At 37.6% G+C, this 19,567-nt stretch overlaps 1 protein-coding gene and 1 long non-coding RNA gene across 2 annotated transcripts in view; both read left to right on the forward strand.

Annotated features, from left to right (window-relative positions):
• The first annotated feature begins 61 nt into the window (after positions 1-61).
• Positions 62-8,565, forward strand: LOC113065434 (E3 ubiquitin-protein ligase NRDP1-like). Its single transcript, XM_026236667.1, has 7 exons — positions 62-195; positions 2,364-2,463; positions 4,070-4,185; positions 4,795-5,066; positions 5,270-5,405; positions 5,550-5,653; positions 6,275-8,565. The coding sequence occupies exons 3-7, from the start codon at positions 4,096-4,098 to the stop codon at positions 6,627-6,629; spliced, it is 957 nt and encodes a 318-aa protein (XP_026092452.1). The 5' UTR covers positions 62-195; positions 2,364-2,463; positions 4,070-4,095; the 3' UTR covers positions 6,630-8,565.
• Positions 8,566-9,551: 986 nt separating this feature from the next.
• LOC113065436 (uncharacterized) overlaps positions 9,552-19,567 on the forward strand; it is a 16,880-nt gene continuing 6,864 nt past the window's right edge. Inside the window, exons 1-2 of the long non-coding RNA XR_003279022.1 lie at positions 9,552-9,797; positions 13,673-13,674. This is a non-coding gene — a long non-coding RNA (uncharacterized LOC113065436). The remainder of the gene's footprint in view (positions 9,798-13,672; positions 13,675-19,567) is intronic.

Genomic DNA, 19,567 nt, shown 5'->3' on the forward strand with positions numbered 1-19,567 from the left:
GTGATATGTACATCAGCTAGGCTTGCTCCTCCACACACACTCTGTCCTGTAGGCGCAGCAGCAGATTCAGTCTGACTTCATCCGCTCGGCTCAGGAAGAGAAATCAGCCATCTAACAGATCACTGCAAATATCACAGGCTCGAAGTCCAGAAATAAAACCAAGCTTTGGAGGAATACCGCGATCGACGGGAACAGGTATTATAGTCAAGCTGGGTGCTTTTCAACGCTTTATTTATGTCGACTTGTAAAATTACCGGATGGTAGCACAAACTTGAGGCAAATACAGGGACGAATCTTGAACACAAGACGTTATTTGACCAGAACAGTATTTAAATGACATTTACAGTTTTTTTTAGTGGTGGCTAGAATTTGTAATGTGACATTCATGGAAGTGTTGTGCAATGTTTAGATCAAAGCTGCTCTTTCGGCATGCCTCAGCTAACATTAACCTTAGTTGGATTTCGTGCTAGTTAGCCACGCTAGCTTCTCAACATCGACGCATTCACTTTAAATGGATTTTACAGTGAATAAAAGAGATTTAACAGATTCATTCATTTTAATATAAAAAAAAACTCGAACTCAGTAAGGAAGGCCCGTGGCTGTGATGATTTTGTTGGTTGTATTTATACAGCATCGTTAGCGAGCTGGCTAATGCTAAGCGCCTATTCGCTCAAACACATCAGTAGACGCGTGTTTCAGGCTGGCATGAGCTTTTTTTTCATCGCCAGGAGGTTTAATAGCCGTACAGATGTTTGCAGCTGTTTTGTCATGTCCTGTCTGGTCAGAAGTACAGTTAGCTTGTCTGTCTGAATCCAGCGTGACATTGTATTCATATTCATGGCTGTCTGTCTGTCTGTCTGTAATGTATCAATATGCATATTGTTTAAATGGCTACATCTGTACATTTAACATTAACCCATAAAATTATTCCATATTATATGCTGCTGAGAGACAGGACTGCAATGTCATGTTTATAGACATTTTTGGTGCAGAAACACACATACACACACTCATATATGTATGTATGCATGTGTCTGTGTATGTAGAGAGAGAGAAAAACAGCCACCATTTTGCAGCATCAAAACTATTATGTTAGAATATTATGGTCTCATACTTTATTTAGGGGTTTGTCAGATGTGTCATCCAATACGTGGTCCAAAAATAAACGTAACAAAGCGCTTTGGACACTGTTAAACGTGAGCCAGCTCAGCAGTGCACTCCTGGATGTGCTCTTGGTGATCATGCATCCGTGCCACTAAAACCAGATCTTTACTGAATGAAAGCAAGGAACGCCATCTCTAAAATGGGGGTTGAGGGGAGAACGTGCTATAACACCCACACCCCATCGTCTGCTTAGACGAGCTAAAATTAGGTCACCACGAGCCTACAGGGACACAACACCACCCCTCACAGAACTGTTATGAATCTGAAGAGATGCTGTGTCTACATAACGCAGCCCCCTTTTTTCATTTGGATTTTAAATGCAAATTTAGAGCATTGATCTGTGTACTAACTCCAGCCTTCCCCATCTTGTTTTTTTATGACTTATTAGATTCCAAAGAAACAATTTAGTGCTGCTGGATAAAGGTGCTTTATTTATATCACATGTCTAATCCTTGCTGACTACATCTGCTTTGTTTCAATAGGCTGTGGAAAAGTCTCAGGTTCGCACACACCATCCTGAAAACACAAGTTATTGTGATTCCACTGAGTGAAAACTCATCGCGATGCTAGGGTGTAATGGATGGTTACCAGGGTGTTGCTAGTATAGTGTGTACTGGGTGGTTACTTACTGTCAGCCCAGCCACAAGCCTCTATGATGATTTGGTCCCTATACATAGCTAAAAGTAATTTTGTAGGATTTTTTTTTTCGCCTGCCAGGCAGACTCTCTACTGGATGAGCCACATTTGAGTCATTGTTTCTTAATTGCTCTCGAAGCTCTGCCTACTGATGGGCACACAAATATATATTGCAAAATTCTCTCACTTCATTACACGTCATACTGTCCAGCCCTGTAATTGAGTGTGCTTGTGTAGCTTCCACCCATACATCGTCAGGCTCTTAAATGAGTCGGCTCTTAATTCGATTACAATGCATCAATGTATTAATGGTTTTGGATTTCCACTGAAGAGACAAAGTGGGAGGAAAAAGCATCCGTAAGCTTAAATGATGACGAACATAGTATTCAAAACGTCTTGAAATGGGAATGGCCTAATTGACACTAAATACGCCAAAGTTTTCTGAAGCTTCCAGGAAATGTTTCAGACAGGCTTTTTAATACTTAATTAAATAGTATTGAAATAAACAGCAGTGCATTGGTTGCATCATAATGGATGTCTTGTCTTGTTTTCTCTTTCTTAAGGGGGATGTTCAGCCTTGCATCGTAAGGAAGATCGCCTTGTCCACCTGACACATGAGGAGGACTCATTGTACAGGGATCATGAGGGCTGTGCTTTCGTGAGGTATGAATGTACATTTCTTTGTTTCACATGATACAGTAGAAGAGAAAATGTCTTGTACTTCTTTAATGCTACTATTATATAATCACTCAGATCATGCATATATCATAGAAGTTAATGCATTTTAGTCTGGTTTAAAGCTTTTCTGTTCTGTGGTATTAAAAGGTCTGCTTTCTGTCTGTCCTAACGCAGATGTAATTCTGTATAGGTGTTAATAAAGTAATGATTTCCACCATAAAATCTGGTTCACTTTGGAGCGTATACTGGCTAATAGGAAAAAGGCTTTATTTGTGGTCTAGGAATGAGTTTATCCTAAAAAGCTAATACCAAAACAGTAAATTGGCAGTGAAAACACTCAAATTTATTCAGATTGAGAAAGGTATGTCGATTTTGTGATAAGTCTTTAAGTAGTGATTATTCTGAGTCTACTTCCATTGTATGTTTACTTGCAACAAAATGATAAATAATACAGTAACAAGCTATCATGGTGTATTTAATGTTAAATATACAGCTAAAGGGAAGTTGATTTTGGTTGTTATGGAAAAATAGAAACCGACTGACAAAATGTCTTGATGCTTGTCACAACTGGTTAGGACAAAAACCTATTGTTCTTGTTTTTATCATATCAGACCTGGTTTTGGACACTTTACTGTTTAATGATCGCCTTTCTAGTTTGCAGTTTCTCAAAATGAAGTCAGGAAAGAGGTGAAATTTTTCTATTCTCGCATTATTCATCTTAATGCAATCTCTAGGCCACTCAGAATGGTTTCCTATGATGATAGGGGTTCTAAGTGGGCTGCAACACTTCAGAGTGGACCCATATTTCTTTAATGGCGCATTTGTAGTCTCAGCATACACACAAACACACAGCCATTGCATTTTTCACTTGAGAGAGCTGTGTAGACCTAGTGTCTCTACAAAGAACAAAAAGAAGGTCACCTTTTTGCAGGAAATGCGATTATGTTACGTCTGTATTGTAGTGGGACATTGAGTTCCTCCATGGTCAGCTCAAAATGCCATGTTCATTAAACCTCTATCGGTTTACCTTTAGTGCTTCTTAGGAGTTCTGAAACCTACGTTTTAAAGCATCATCGACATGCTCCTGGCACAAAGACCCAAAAAGCAAAGTGAAAGCTGTGCCTTGGTTTGGCCACATTTTAAGGCTGCGTCACCAGTGGCCATCGAATTGAAGTATTGTTAAAAAGTTCAATCTGATTTATTAATTAAATTGTTCCCAATATTTGTTTGAACATGTGCTGCTCTTAATCATGTAGTGCATTTATGATTTTGATTATCCAGAAGATGTGCATCTTATTATTTTATCATTTAACAAATTTGACATTTTCACACCAGCTGTTTAAAAAAAAAAAAAAAAAACTGAAAGAAACTCCGATAATACATTGGTTGAAATCCTTTTGAAGCCTGCTTTCACGGTTCTTCTATTCTTGTGCTGGTTTTAGTGTTCAGAAAAATGGCCAGCAAAGGCTGTAAGTTTTCAGTTTCATTCTGTTGTACGTCCAGTTCTTCTCATGCATCTCTGTCTCAGAGGCGATTGGCAGGCATTTGATTGAGTTCTCTCAACACACTCTTCCTGCCTGCTTCATTTCAGATATCAAAGGTTTCTGGTAATGTGCCATGGGGTACGACGTCACCAGGTTCCAGGGAGAGGTGGACGAGGATCTGTTATGTCCCATCTGCAGCGGGGTGCTGGAGGAGCCAGTGCAGGTCCATATTTATTTTCCATTCAACTGCAAAATTCTAGAACACCCTGAGAAAGTGACAGAGGCTCAGCCTGTGTCACGACATTATGAGTTTGCAGTTATTAGATATCATTGCTTCATTGTGTGATTTCTCACAAGGGTACGAAATTGATTTTTTTATAAAAAAAAAAAAAATAAATAAATAAAATGGTTAGGGAATTGAGGATATCTACAGGCTATATATTTCATACAGTGAAGCGTATACACACAATGTTAAATTTATAAAAATAATAAAAAATGGTAAAAATATGAATACAGTTATTATTTCTTAAAATTAGTTAGTTATTTTATTAATTAATAAAAGAGTAGAATTATTATTATTGTTAAATTAGTTATTATTAATAAATACAATAAAGTTGTATTATTATTATTGGTAAAGTTAGTTATTTTATTCTAATTTTTATATTATTTAGAAATGAATGTCTTTCCCAATGGATTTAATTTGCTATTGTTTTCCTTTTTTAACATCAAAACAAATACACAGTGCAAAATGTCTGAAAAATGCACTTCAGCAAGAAAAGTCTATAGGCATTGAGTTCAGGTTCCACCCTGATCAATCTGTCTGTTCTCTCAGGCCCCGCATTGTGAGCATGCATTCTGTAACGCCTGCATCACACAGTGGTTTGCACAGCAGCAGAGCTGCCCTGTGGACCGCACTGTGGTGACTCTTGCCCATCTTCGACCCGTTCCCCGCATCATGCGTAACATGCTTTCCAAGCTGCAGATCTCCTGTGATAACGCCGGCTTCGGATGCACGGCCACCCTTCGGCTCGACCAGCTGCAGTCACATCTGAAGGGCTGCGAGCACAACCCCAAACGACCCGTCACATGTGAAGAAGGCTGCGGGTATCTACCATAGTCATCTAGTTCTCACTTAGCCCATGTGCTGTATGGATGTGTTTGACTGTAGTGCCATGGTTTACTGCTTTTTCAGTGTCTTCTTCAGCTCTGTGTCAAGCTGTTTTTTTTAATGCACCATGTGTGAACAGCCCTTAATTGTCTTCAATGACCGTTTGACATTTTAATCACATTAAGTTTTTACTCTCCAGGCTAGAAATGCCCAAAGATGAGATGCCCAATCACAACTGTATTAAGCACCTACGCAGTGTGGTGCAGCAACAGCAGACCAAGATTGCAGATCTAGAGAAGACTGCAGCTGAGCACAAGCACCAACTTGCAGAACAGGTCAGATCAGTGGTTTTTTTTCTTTATCACGTAAATATCCCTGTCACTGTGATTATTTGTAATTATTTAACATTTATGGATTCTCTGCCCCGATCAGCACACAGCACAGGTTGTTAATATTCTTGATTGACTTCTGTTATTCAGAAACGTGACATCCAGCTCCTGAAAGCTTACATGCGAGCAATACGCAGCGCTAACCCTAACTTGCAGAACCTGGAGGAGAGCATAGAGTACAATGAGATCCTAGAGTGAGTGATGTTCTTTTCCTAAAACTTTTAAAGTCCATATGATTTCAAGATAAGTTTAATGGTTTAAAATATTTATACAATTTATAGATATATATATATCACACACACAGTAATATTGTGAAATATTATTTAATTTATTATAACAATTGCAACCGTTTAAATTAAAACCATTGTGCTGTTTAATATTTTTGTGATAATCTTTTTTTTATGACTTGAAAGTTCAAAAGAACAACATTTATTTGAAATAGAAATAATTTGTCTCTTTTTACACTTTTCATCAGTTTAATGCATCTTTACTAAATGAAAGTATTCATTTCTTAAAAATTACTGACACCAAACTTTTGAATATTAAAGTTATATATGCATTTGTAAATATACTTAATATATATTGTGTATATATACATATATTTATTTATAATATTTTTGTAAAAAGAATAAGGCTAAGGCCATATGCCTAGTTATTTATATTGTGCAGTGGATAAAATATCAGTCTACTATGTAAACAATGAGTATGTAAATTGCTCTTGAAAACTGGTTCATTACTGTTGAGTAAGTAATAATGCTAATCCCATAATTGATCATAAGATGACTTTCTAACGAACTACTCTTGTTTGGTCACAGGTGGGTGAACTCTCTCCAGCCCGCTCGCGTGACCCGCTGGGGAGGAATGATCTCCACACCCGACGCCGTCCTCCAGGCCGTCATCAAACGATCGCTCATAGACAGTGGATGCCCATTGTCAATCGTGAATGACCTCATCGAGAACGCCCACGAGCGCAACTGGCCCCAAGGCTTGGCCACGCTGGAGACACGGCAGATGAACCGCCGGTATTACGAAAACTATGTGGCCAAGCGCATTCCGGGGAAGCAGGCCGTGGTGGTGATGGCCTGTGAGAACCAGCACATGGGTGAAGATATGATTCTGGAGCCGGGGTTGGTTATGATCTTCGCTCATGGTGTTGAGGAGATCTTATAGTGTGTACATAGGTGGGTGCCAGAGACTGAATTTAATCTCCCCTCTAAAAAATTCTCAGTTCATCCCTCTAAAAATATCAAGACTTTTTTGGCAGTCGTTACCTCAAATTTTCAGGAAGGCCACAGGCAGAGATGTTCTCCGCTCGTGGACCTCCAGCATTCCCTGTTCTCTTTGCCTTAAATGGACATTTTTCCAAAAGTGGACCCTAATGACAAAAACCAACTTGAAACATTATCAGGGACGATGGTACACGTATGTTTTAGCATTAACATTGAAATCAAAAGGATTTGAAGTGATGTCTAATTTCCCCTTTAACATTTATTTCCCTCTTGACAGCAAATATACGTCACTCACAGCTTCAGACAAGTTAAGGTTCTTGTAAATACAGATGATAAAGAAATATAGACAAATATATGTTCTTGTTCTACTAGAGTAGTGGACTTTTTTGCTGTCTTCATCTCAGTTTGCGATTTAGAGTAGAGTGTTTTAACTACCATGGATCTCCGTGATGTATTTTGTTTTTTGTTTTTTCAATAGAGCTATGATGAAAGTTTGGTAGATAAAGAACTCTGCTCGGTGGTTGCACTGTGTGGTGATTGGAAAAACAAGATGTCATGAATCTCGTTTCGTGAAGATGTTTGTGGAAAGAGTGATGCAAAGGATGTATCTGATGGAAACCAATGACTGATTTGATACCTTTTATTCTACGCTTTCTTTTTCAATTAAATCTCCTCCAGAATTGATCATTTTATTATTTTTTTATTATTTTCTAAAAGCATCTCTGGCTATTAAACTATTAATCAGAACCAGATTTTTTTTTCTTTAAGCCGGTCTTAGTGACCTCAACGTTTTTTTTTTTTTGTAGATTCACCAAATGCAAAACCAGAAATGATGGATGAAAAGCTTGTGAATCGAATATGAAGTATAAAAACATTGTGAAAAATGACCAAACTACAGCTGATGTAAAACATGTCTGCGTGATCTCCTGCAGATGCTCGACCATATCAGGACCTGTTTACTGTGGTTTACATCAGAACCGTTTTTTATCCATCATTTGCCACAGCACCTCTTGAATTTCAAAGAATAAAGAGAGTTGGAACGGTTGAATGTTTGTGTATATTGTGCAGTTGACTCCTGGATAAGTAGTTTAAGAATTTATTTTGCATATTTTCCAACCTTATTTGTACATAGTTGATTATATAATCAGTTACGTTTCTGTTGTGCGATATTTGTCTCTGCAACCAAAGTTTTATTGTGTTGTGTGCACATCGTGCTTGCTTTGTTGTTTGTTGTCGTTGCACGGATGCCGAAATTTAAGTGCAGCCAATAGCAGCGATTCTCAAATGTATCTTCGGAGCTATTGTGTGTCATCTGCTTCAGTGTTACATAGACCTGAAAGCTAATTTTGTTGTTTACATTAGCTTATTTGAAAATGTTGTTTAATAAGAGCTGGAAACTATTGACCCAGAATGTTTAACTCAGCAATATTCATCCAGGTCTATGTCAATTAGGAAGAAATGTCTGTGAACTTTGCCTTATCACACTACATTCGATACTTTCGTCACGCGGCTTCTCTGAACATCGTCTCGCAATCACACCCAGAAGCTGGAGAGATTAAACACGACCCAATGTGTTTCACTTCTTGGTTCTGATGGATCTTATCCCCTTCCGTATCATTCTTGAAATAAAAGTTCCCTTTTTTTGTGTTTGATTTGAGACCGATGCGTTATCGCTTATTCGACATTCAAGACTTTCTTGACTCTCAGGTTTTATCATCTGATGTCAGGGATGAAATGTTCAGAGCTCATGTTTCCCGCTGCAGCATTGTCCGTGGATGTGGCATTCTTCTGTTTGTTTGTTTTGGTCTTTTATTCTTGCTTTTGTGTTGTGGGTTACTGACAGAATATGAATAAATATCATTGATTTTGCAATACGACACCGGTGTCTTTGTCTTTATTATTAATGCAGCAGCAGGAACTTCTTGTTGGTTGTGTTTAATGTTTAAAAAAATGCCCAGAGAAAGAGCATACTTCCTCATGTTTTTGATGTTTTTCCTCTGTTCTACCACACAATGTCACTAAAGTGCAATTTATTTGTTAAATTGAGCAGTCCATAGAGTTTTCAAATAGTTCTGCTGCCATATACCATCATTTTCAGCTAAATTAACTCTTATTATTGCTATTTGGTGACTGTGGTCCCTTCTATCTGCTGATCTTGGTTCAGTGTTTTGAGGCCAAACACATATTAATGTGCATGCAGGAATAATCCTCCTGTTGTTGGAATTTTCTTTGACCAGCCCATAGCCACTAATACTGCAAGTCATTTTAATCCAGCCCATTATAGTACTAGTGAGGATCGGAATGTCAACTGGTTCAAGCATTACCAGCTTCTGCTCAACACGAAATACACTGACTACTCTCTTTTTTTTTTGGGTAATAACATGATCTTATGGTTGTGTGTGTATTGCATGTACATGATGTATGCAATATCTTTCTATTCATCAATCTAAATGTCCGTCTGCCTGTTGCTCCATCCATCAATCTAGTTAGGATTTCATTTTGATATATATAAAAAAAACTGTTTTGTTTAATGTCTCCCTAATAAATGAAGTGGTCTGTAATCCCTTTGAAAAAAAAAAAGTAAGGATTTGATTGGAGCTTTTACAATCTGGTACCACAAATACCTGTATCAGATAATCAAGCACTTGGCAATCAAATATATTGCAGCTTAATTATGTGATAACTGTTAAAGCAATTGCACAGTCTAAAAGTACATATATAATTATAATAACTAAGATGCCAAACATCATACTCATCTATATATCTATCTATCGATCACTAATGTTAGTGTGCTCGATAAGAAGCAGTCCATACACACGCACAGCATCTGATCAAAGTGCATCACTCAGTTCAGACACGAGAGCGGGCGGTGCTGTGACTCTATGGGAGAGTCACTCACAGTTAGGCGTGTTCACTTCACTGTCAGTTCTCCACCGGACAAACACAGCTTAACGCTTTCTCACAGACGAAGCTGGATCTGCCTCCGTCGCTACTTCTTTCTGAATTTTCTAAGCGCTGAAGCAGTTTTCGAAGTGCATCTGACTGGCGATTTGGCTCTTGGCGTCAGACAGAACTACTAACCGGGTGCTACACACCTCAAGATATTAAGGTAACGTCAGTGTTTATTTAATCTTGTGGTAAAACGAGTGAGTTTTAGAGAAGTGACAACCATTTGAACAGTAACAGTGATTTTGTACAGTGTTGCGTGTTTTTATGCAATATTTAATTTGGTAGCGACTCATAAGGTTGTGTATTAAACCTCTGACTCGCCAAACAGTATGTTCGAACGTTTGTATCGATGCCCAGAATGCTGTCTAGTTAACGATGGGAATCGAGAGGAATTCAATGATTCTAAATTCGATTCGTCTCGGCAAGTTCGGTTCCATTTAGAATTCCTTTCGTTTAGTACTTTGACGAACAATATCTAACATCCCAACATTTACCGCCCTCAACAGTTGTTGGCAAATGATAAGATAATTTCTGGTTTCAAAACATATCTAACAAATATATTTCCACAAAAAGAAATTACAAATGTTCATGCGAAAGGTGTTGTTTACATGCCTTTTAAATGGCTTTTCACATGCTTTTCTAGAGGCACAAGTATGGAGTGAGTTTTGATTCTTTATTACATGCGAGAAAATAAAAGATCTGAGAGAAAAAAAAAAGTTTGAGAGAAAAAGTTATCACACTGATAGCAAAAAAACATTTCATGAGAGAAAAAAGAATATTTGAGAGAAAAAGTTTTCATGCCAATAGCAAAAAATAATTATATTTGAGACTAAAAAAAGTTTTGAGAGAAAGTATTTTCTCATAGAACATAAAAAAATATACATTTGAAATTTTTTTAATTATTTCTGAGAAAAAAAATCTCTCTCAAAATACTTTAAAAAAAACTCTCAAATATATATGTTTTGCTATCAGTGTGAAAATATTTTCTCCATAAAAAAAATATTTCTCTCGAAACGCTTTTCTTTGCTCTTGATGCAATTTCTTGCTCTCGTGTCAGGATTTTGCTTTCACTGCGAGAATTGTGTCATGGGCGGGGCCACGTTCCTATTGGCCAGTCGGGTGAGCATCGTCTTGTCTTGGGAGTCGAACTGAATCATTACACCATTGTTCGGTTCACCTGCATAGATGCCGCCTCTGCCTTATGGCTAGTTAAGTTGAGCACGGACACTCCAACGTTTGGGCAAGATGATGACACACAGCTGGCTGAGCAAGTTCAGTATCACTTAAGATTAAACATTAAAAAATAGCACTCATATTCATGAATGAATGAATGTGTATTATATTATTTGCTTGCTAATCGCTAGTAAAGCTAACCAGCCATCATGCTAGGTAAACTTGCAAACTCACCTGGTTTATACTATGTTTAAATCAAATGCCAAATTAATGTTTTGATTTAGATAGTTTCACGCCTTATTTAGTGAGTAGTGAGCTAGTTTCTACCTTTGCACTTGCTAGCCTCAAAGCACCTGAAGAGTAACTGCTTGTTCATACAACCTCCCGTACAACTTTCAACTAACGTTAGTATGCATGGAAGGTGGCAACCCTACAACTAGCTAACGTTAGACAATGATTGATATACCGTTTGAAAGATTTAAAAGAAAAAATTATTACCAAGACAGTACAGGCACAAACATATTTGTGGGTTGCTAATGTAAGAGTTAGTCCTAGACCTGCAATTTACCTTGTCAGCTCTAGACCTCGGCTAGATGGTAAAAAATATTTAGAATAAGCCCCGTGTAGCTGAGTTTGTGAGCTATACATGCAGTGTAGCTAAACATGTAGTGCAACAACCATACAAAGACTATTTTAAACAAAACTAGGTGGGACACTTTCAAACGGTATATCAATCACTGCTCACTACTCACTAAATAAGGCGTGAAACTATCTAAATCAAAACATTAATTTGGCATTTGATTTAAACATAGTATAAACCAGGTGAGTTTGCAAGTTTACCTAGCATGATGGCTGGTTAGCTTTACTAGCGATTAGCAAGCAAATAATATAATACACATTCATTCATGAATATGAGTGCTATTTTTTAATGTTTAATCTTAAGTGATACTGAACTTGCTCAGCCAGCTGTGTGTCATCATCTTGCCCAAACGTTGGAGTGTCCGTGCTCAACTTAACTAGCCATAAGGCAGAGGCGGCCTCTATGCAGGTGAACCGAACAATGGTGTAATGATTCAGTTCGACTCCCAAGACAAGACGATGCTCACCCGACTGGCCAATAGGAACGTGGCCCCGCCCATGACACAATTCTCACAGTGAAAGCAAAATCCTGACACGAGAGCAAGAAATTGCATCAAGAGCAAAGAAAAGCGTTTCGAGAGAAACATTTTTTTTATGGAGAAAATATTTTCACACTGATAGCAAAACATATATATTTGAGAGTTTTTTTTAAAGTATTTTGAGAGAGATTTTTTTTCTCAGAAATAATTAAAAAAATTTCAAATGTATATTTTTTTATGTTCTATGAGAAAATACTTTCTCTCAAAACTTTTTTTAGTCTCAAATATAATTATTTTTTGCTATTGGCATGAAAACTTTTTCTCTCAAATATTCTTTTTTCTCTCATGAAATGTTTTTTTGCTATCAGTGTGATAACTTTTTCTCTCAAACTTTTTTTTTTCTCTCAGATCTTTTATTTTCTCGCATGTAATAAAGAATCAAAACTCACTCCATACACAAGTGCATGACTCTAAATATTAAATACAAATACTAAACCAACAATATAACGTATTTCATTCTTAATCAATGTGTATCTCAAATTAAGCTGTCATATGAACAGTCAATAACTCATGATGTTAATATAACATGACGATGAAATGATTAAGTTACGGTTCAGTAAATGGGTGATATATCAATGGTTGCTCCTGTTTCGTAAGTGTTTTTGATTTCCCAAAAGAATCGGCTCATAAGATTCATTCTTTTGACAATCAGTCAGCACTGGTTGCGCTCTATGTTTATTATTCATTTAAAAGAACCGGCTCATAGGAGTCATTTGTTAGGGAATCGGACTACTGTTCGCTGTACGTTTCGGACTGTAAATTCAGTAGTAGTATTGCGGTGAATAGTGCAGGAAACATCGTCTAAGTTTTTTAGCACGCCGTTCTATATAAATGCATGTTAAAATGAAAATGATTTATGGTTTAGGTCGTCCTAGTTAGCTTAAGTTAGACAGCCATCTAGATTTTGAGACAGCCTAGCTCAGTCAAGTTTTGTAATGTACAGACCTATTCTATTTTTAATTGTACTACTTAACTGCATTTTGGTGGTTTTCCTGTTTGCTTCGTCGGTTGTTTTGTCAGATGTTTTGTTATTCTCTTTCACCGAACTATACTGTGGATCCTGAGTCATACTGTACTTTGAAATGCTTGGAAATTTAAATAGCCTATCACTTAAAATAAGTTCTTCTTATGTATCATTGTATTATTTGACACATTTCTCTCACCTGATTTAATGCTTGTTGCATTCTCTGGATTTTTTCTCTTGTTTATTTTACGGTTATCTTCACTATTGCTGATTATCTGAATGCCTGCATTTCATCTAGACTCTTAATAATACAGAGTTTATGTACTGTATGTTGCTGCCTCATTACTCTGCTATACATTTAAAATAAATGATAAGAACGGGTATTGGTATTGGCGTTTTGGTTTTAGGACAACTTTGATGAAAGCTGACTTTTATTTTATTTATTTTTTATACTAAATATTGTATTTTTTTCACTAAAAGTATAGGATTTTATTAAATTATTGTGCACACATGATTTTCGTTTGTTATTTTTCTTTATAATGAAGCTGTCTGTATTAAGTAGATGGTGTGTAACATACAAAAAAGGGATGATCAGGTCAACGCACATTGAGGTGTAGAAATTCTACACTAATTAAAAAAATTGTGCTGGTATCGGATTGATATCAGTATTGGCAGATACTCAAAATTTTTGGTATTGGATCAGGATCAGTTCTGAAAAAGTGGTATCGAGTCAGCCCTAATATTTGTAAAAGACTGGATGCCATTTGTCACATTTAGGGTCAAAACGTGAGTCTAACCTAACCCTTCTTGTTTTTCCACTCTTGTTTCTTCTGTTGTGACCAAAACTTATCTGTCTCAGTGCAACATACATATATTTTAGTTTGTGGGTTTGTATCTCTGACTCATTTGAAAGCCTATGCTAAATTTGAGGATTTTTCTGAAGAAATTAAAAGTCCTCATTTAGTCCCACATTCTCTCCAGAGCTCTTGGCTTAGCTTACCTGATAATGGTCGGTTTACTGTTTTTCCAGTAATCACCTGCTTTAATAACTCATGAGCCAAGCAGTGGAAAAACTGGACTCAGGAATCGCCCATCTTTCCTAAAGCTCAATCATGATCTAACCATGTTTATGCGACAGAAACAGATAAAGGTCTTGCTTTGAGAATGAATATTCATTTTACTACAGATTTCCTCGTTTTTAACATGGCAAGTGGTAAGTACTTAATAATCTCTAAAAAAGTAAGGGAACAAAAGCGTCTCTGTTACCTATGGTAACCCTCGTTCCCTGAAGGAGGGAATGGAGACGCCACGTTGATGACCGACAAATTGGGATATCGCTTCGATAGATCGATCTACTTGGAGTGTAAACTAAATGAGCCAGTGCACATTGGCATGCAATTATTGCATCCATCTGCCGCTGATCACAGCATGAGTATAATAAGGCAGCAGGTGCAATGCATACCAGGTTTTCGCTGAGGAGCTGAGACTTTGATCCGGCGGCTCAGCAGTGGTACAACAACCGTGGTGATGGGACCAGACGTCTCCCTTTCCTTCTTCAGGGAACGATGGTTACCATATATAACCAAGAAGAATTGGGATCCCTACCAAAGCACCATGGGTGCTGCCCCTTCCAGTGACCTGTGCGAACCGCCTGCACCCCTGTTTGGTGTAGGCCAGGACTTGGAACAAGTAGTTCCACTCACCATTGTCAAAGCACTACTAAACTAAATGAGATGGATAACACTGGGAAAACGTACCCGTTCCACTGGGAACAGGGAGGCTGCAGAAGCCCCATCCTTCCCAAAGGTGTTTTCAGAAGCAAATACACATATAGCATCTTTTTAGGTGTATATAGAGAAATTGGAGGTGATTGTAACCCTCTTGGAAGGCTGAAGTCTGCCGGGGAAACATAGGCTCTAAGGCTATACATATGAGTACCACTTAGGTCTCAATATGGGACCCATCCTTCCACGGTTCTCACAGATTCATCATGAAGTCCTGGTGCCAAGGTTTCTGCCGCGTCTTGCTGCCGAAGGTGATGGAGGATCTCAACAGGGTATTAAATACTCTGGAGCAGTTTTAGCAACCCGACACTAACCAGGGCCTCTCATGGCCACTACCCTTTTGAGGTGAAAACACAGGAGGATACTGGCTATAGAATCTAGCGAACATGTTCCACAAGCCAGCGCCCATGAGGCTGCAACACTCCTAGTTGTGTGAGCTCGCAACCTGAACAGACAGGGCAAACCCCTTTGCCTGATAAGCCTTGGTGATGGCATCCACAATCCAGTGGGCCATCCTCTTCTTAGAGACAGCATTCCCCATCTGCCATAATGGATAAAGAGCTGATCTGAGGTCCTGGAGCTTTGTGTCCGGTCTATGTAACCTCTTAATGTTCGGACGGGACAGCGCATGTAGCCGGGCTGGTGCATGTGTGTGTTCACTGCTGTGTGTGTGCACTTTGGATGGGTTAAATGCAGAGCACAAATTCTGAGTATTCTCTGTATGCCACGACACTCACTAAGGAACCTGATGACGAGGTCATGCTTACCCAAAGACTTCCTATTCAAGGGAACATGGCACACAGCAATAGCAGCAACTTGGACTTTAGGGGTGGAGGGAGACAGCCTTCGCTCCAGCCCTTGCTGCATAAAGGAAAGCATGACCACAATCAGGCATCTCCGGGGTTTTCTAGACAGAACGAGCCCCAGATCGTGGCAGCAGTCATTCATGAATTAAAGTGCACCTATTATGGATTTTTGACCTTTCATGCAGTGGATGCATGACATGACAGTCTGCAAAGTTGTATAGCTGAAAGTGCATCATAAATAAAGTTATTGTCTCTCAAAGAAAGAGCCACACTCTGAAACGTTAAACGTGTCTTTCGGATCCCATTTTCTTGAAGTTCACACATCACAAGTTACCACATTTGCATAATGCCTGCTTACATTGTGTGTGGACATCCAGCGAAAACTTGAACCTCCCTCAAACGCTGTAGCATGTTGGCGTGGATAACATCATGTTAAGACAATGCTGTGCTCTGCGTTGTGAAAGTAAATTCTGTTTATTTTCGCTTCCAAAGAATCAAGCTCTGAAGACCAGCTTGAAAAAGCTTGCTCCTCAAATCACAATTTGTAAGTATGATTAATAATTTTGCTGTAATGTTCTGTCCAGCGCCCAAAATATGTAGTTTTAAGTGTTGTGTTGTGTTATACAGTCAGTGCAGCTATAAGTCTCTGAATAACTTGCATTATATTTCTGCTAATCAGCTGAGGGCCTGCTATTGTCTAGAAATGTTTGATTAAAATTGAACATGTCGTAATTATTACTTGGATTCATGATAAAGGATGGAGCAATACGTTGATTTACAAACTGCAGTGATTTATTAGTAGTCCATATGTGTTCGGTTAACGCATGTACCATTATTGTTTGGGTCTTTACTATGTTTAGTTTCTGAAATATGCTGTATGCAGTAGACCAATGACAACAGACTGGGTCATCTGACCAATCAGAGCAGAGTAGCCTCATGAAAATGAGGGTTTTGGAAAGATTAATTGTTTGAGAGTCATTAAGAAATAAGGTAGATTTAAATCCATTTTATGAGAAAATGAAAGTGTTTTTGACCTTGCTTGCATGCTAACTGACTCTGCAGTTGCTGTTTTATGAATTTTTTTACAAATTGGACTTAACAACTCATGTTGACATTGTGTTTGCTGTGTTATGAAGCATTAGCACTGGCAAAAGTGAACATATATGATGAATTGTCAAATTTTTGTCACATTCTTATTGCTTGAAGCAAAAAAAAAAGGCCATAAATGTTAGTATTGTGACTTTTCAATTGGACTTTAAAATAAAACCATTATATTATAATTCACCTTAAACACAATTTTTCAATTTATGTGTAATATAATAATACAAATAATAATATCACTTTTTTAATATTTCAAGTTTTTCAAATAAGAAATATTTATTTGAAAGTCATACTGATAATATATATTCACAATATTCTTGGTCAAACCTGGAGCTATTTTTTATTTTATTTATTTTTTCAGTTGGATTTTAAATGGCAATTGCAATTTTGATCAGAGAAATCTCATCTTTCATCCCCGAGTATGTTTTTGCACACTGAAACCTCATGGAGATAATTGTTTTGAAGTGGATGTTTTTGTTAAGTGTTTTGGTGTAGTTTGGACTGCATAAATGTAGTAATTCTATGCATAAATGATATAATTACATGTCCTCACATATTTCAGTTGAGTCCGTTTCAGCTGCAGAAAGTCTATGATGTCTCATGCCCTCTCTTGTACACGGTAATGAAATCTAAATGGCTTCGACTCTTGATATTGGTCTGTGTAGGATAGCGCAACAGTTGCAGTGTGTCTGCTGTCTGTAGTGCTCTCTGCGTGTGGGTGTAAGTACGTTTCTAACATGTGAGTCCTCAAGCTTGTGCCTTTGCACAGACCGCGAGGGAGGCTTTTCTGGAGGAGGACGGCGTGCACGGCTGCTGTGCAAGCTCAGGCGTGCCTGTGGGTAGTGGGTGACTTTGAAAGGGTTTCCTGCACACCCCTGAGGCCCCTTTGCTTTTATAAAAAACTCGTCCTGCCACTACTTACGTAAGTAAAACGAGTGATACTTTTTCCATTGAAATGCAACTTGTAGAACACAAGAAATGAGCTGCGGGAGGCGAAGCACAGCAGCTGTTCACAGGTGAGGTGCGACTTGTGCTGCTAGTTTCCGGCCTGTTTTATGGCATGTCTTGAACTTTGCCTGCCATTTGTTCTGCAGGCTGAGTGTTTAAAGATAAATCTGTTTCATTTAGTGAACAAAAACAATCTTGAGCCACTCCTGCGGAGAGGGAACCAAATATTTCCACTTTTCCAGTTGCTGTTTACAGTATGTCATGCTTGGTATGTACTAGTTGGATAAACACACGTTACACTGCACCCAAGAGACAAAAATCATCTGCTTTTGTGAGGTGAGTGATTCACTCTTACATCAGCAGGTGGAATGCAAAGCAGTCTGTTTGAAGGTTGTGTGCACTGAGAAGCACACGTAGGTGGAGCAGGCCAGCAGGGGAAGACCCGCGACTGCTGCCTGGGTTTCCTCCCCCTCATCCGTCTCTCGCCTCCACCCTTCCTCATTCTCGTCCAGTCAGTCACCCTTGGCAACGGTCTGAGGCAGCACAGCTGATGGGGAAAACTCTTTCCAGAGCCACCAGGATTGGCAATCCTTTTACTGACCAGATGAACTTTGTGCTTCCTTGGAAAAGCTGAAATTATTTGATTTGCCTTAATCTAATAAACAGCAGCTCATCAGCAGTAAAACAAAAGATTTTGATCAGAGACAGAAGGGCAACCCATAATGGATGTTTTTTTTTTATTTTTGTGGTCACAAACCACTACTGATGTCATTTTGTGTGTGTGTGTGTGTGTGTGTGTGTGTGTGTGTGTGTCTTATTACAAAAACGCAGAACATATTTTTCTATTTCCTTTCTAATATTTCTATTATAACAATAGAACAGAAACAAAACAACAATAGTAAGAATGAGAATATTTATTATTATTATTATTATTATCATCATTATTATCGTTTATGCCATTATATATGAGCCAAATTTAATTTTATCAATCTGAATGCTTGCAAATTGATCTTTCAAGTTTCTCACATGAAAACAACCTCTAATCACAATTGGAATCTCTTTAGTATCACTATAATATTTGATCATTTTTTGCTACAATTTTTAAAACTTTTTATACATTTTTTTGATTTCCTGAATTTTGATACAATATCTAAATCATTAAATTACAACAATAAAAATTTATTATAAATACTGTAATAATAATATTTATCTTATTTATTTATTTTTTGCCATTAGGTAAAAGTCTAATATTTTTACAGTCAAACATGTGCAATTTTCTTTTTCAAGTTCTCAGTATCTCTACAATAAAATATTTTATTTTTATGTGTTACCAAAATATGTATTATCAGATATATATATATAACTGATAGTATATGTGTATATATAAGCCACAGTGTTTGTGCATTTATATTATGTATTTAGACTACTGTTCTTCATACAAATACCCAGAAACCATATAGTAAAATCTTACTACATTTTTTACCATGGTATTGAGGCGCTATAAATATGTGGTTTTAACTGTGGGTTATCATGATCTAAATTTATGCTACTATGGAAGGCCAGTAGTTTTTAATTAAACAATCAGAATAATTAAATTTTACCATATCAATTTGAGGTTGTTAAAGTAATGCTAACTCAAGTTACTACTACTGTCAGTCCAAGCTACTGTCAAATATGCATTTCTAAGAAATAAAAGTAATATTAATATTGTAGCCTGCACTGCAAACTGTGTTGAAAATAAGTGTCATCAAAGTCAGACAACACAAACCTGTTTCATGATCTGAAGCAATATCACTCATTGGAGCATGCAGAGGCTAAGAAATTAATTTTTCTGTTAAAAGATATTTTTTTTAAGAAACAATGACTGGAAAATAGAATGGAGTGTTTGTCATGTTCTGAGAGTAGTTTAAAACCACCATTAATTCTATGGTTTTCTTCAACATTCACTTAGGAGCAAAAATCTGCCTTTAAAGATA

The sequence above is a fragment of the Carassius auratus genome, chromosome 48 (genome assembly GCF_003368295.1).
Source record: "Carassius auratus strain Wakin chromosome 48, ASM336829v1, whole genome shotgun sequence".
Classification (NCBI taxonomy): domain Eukaryota; kingdom Metazoa; phylum Chordata; class Actinopteri; order Cypriniformes; family Cyprinidae; genus Carassius; species Carassius auratus.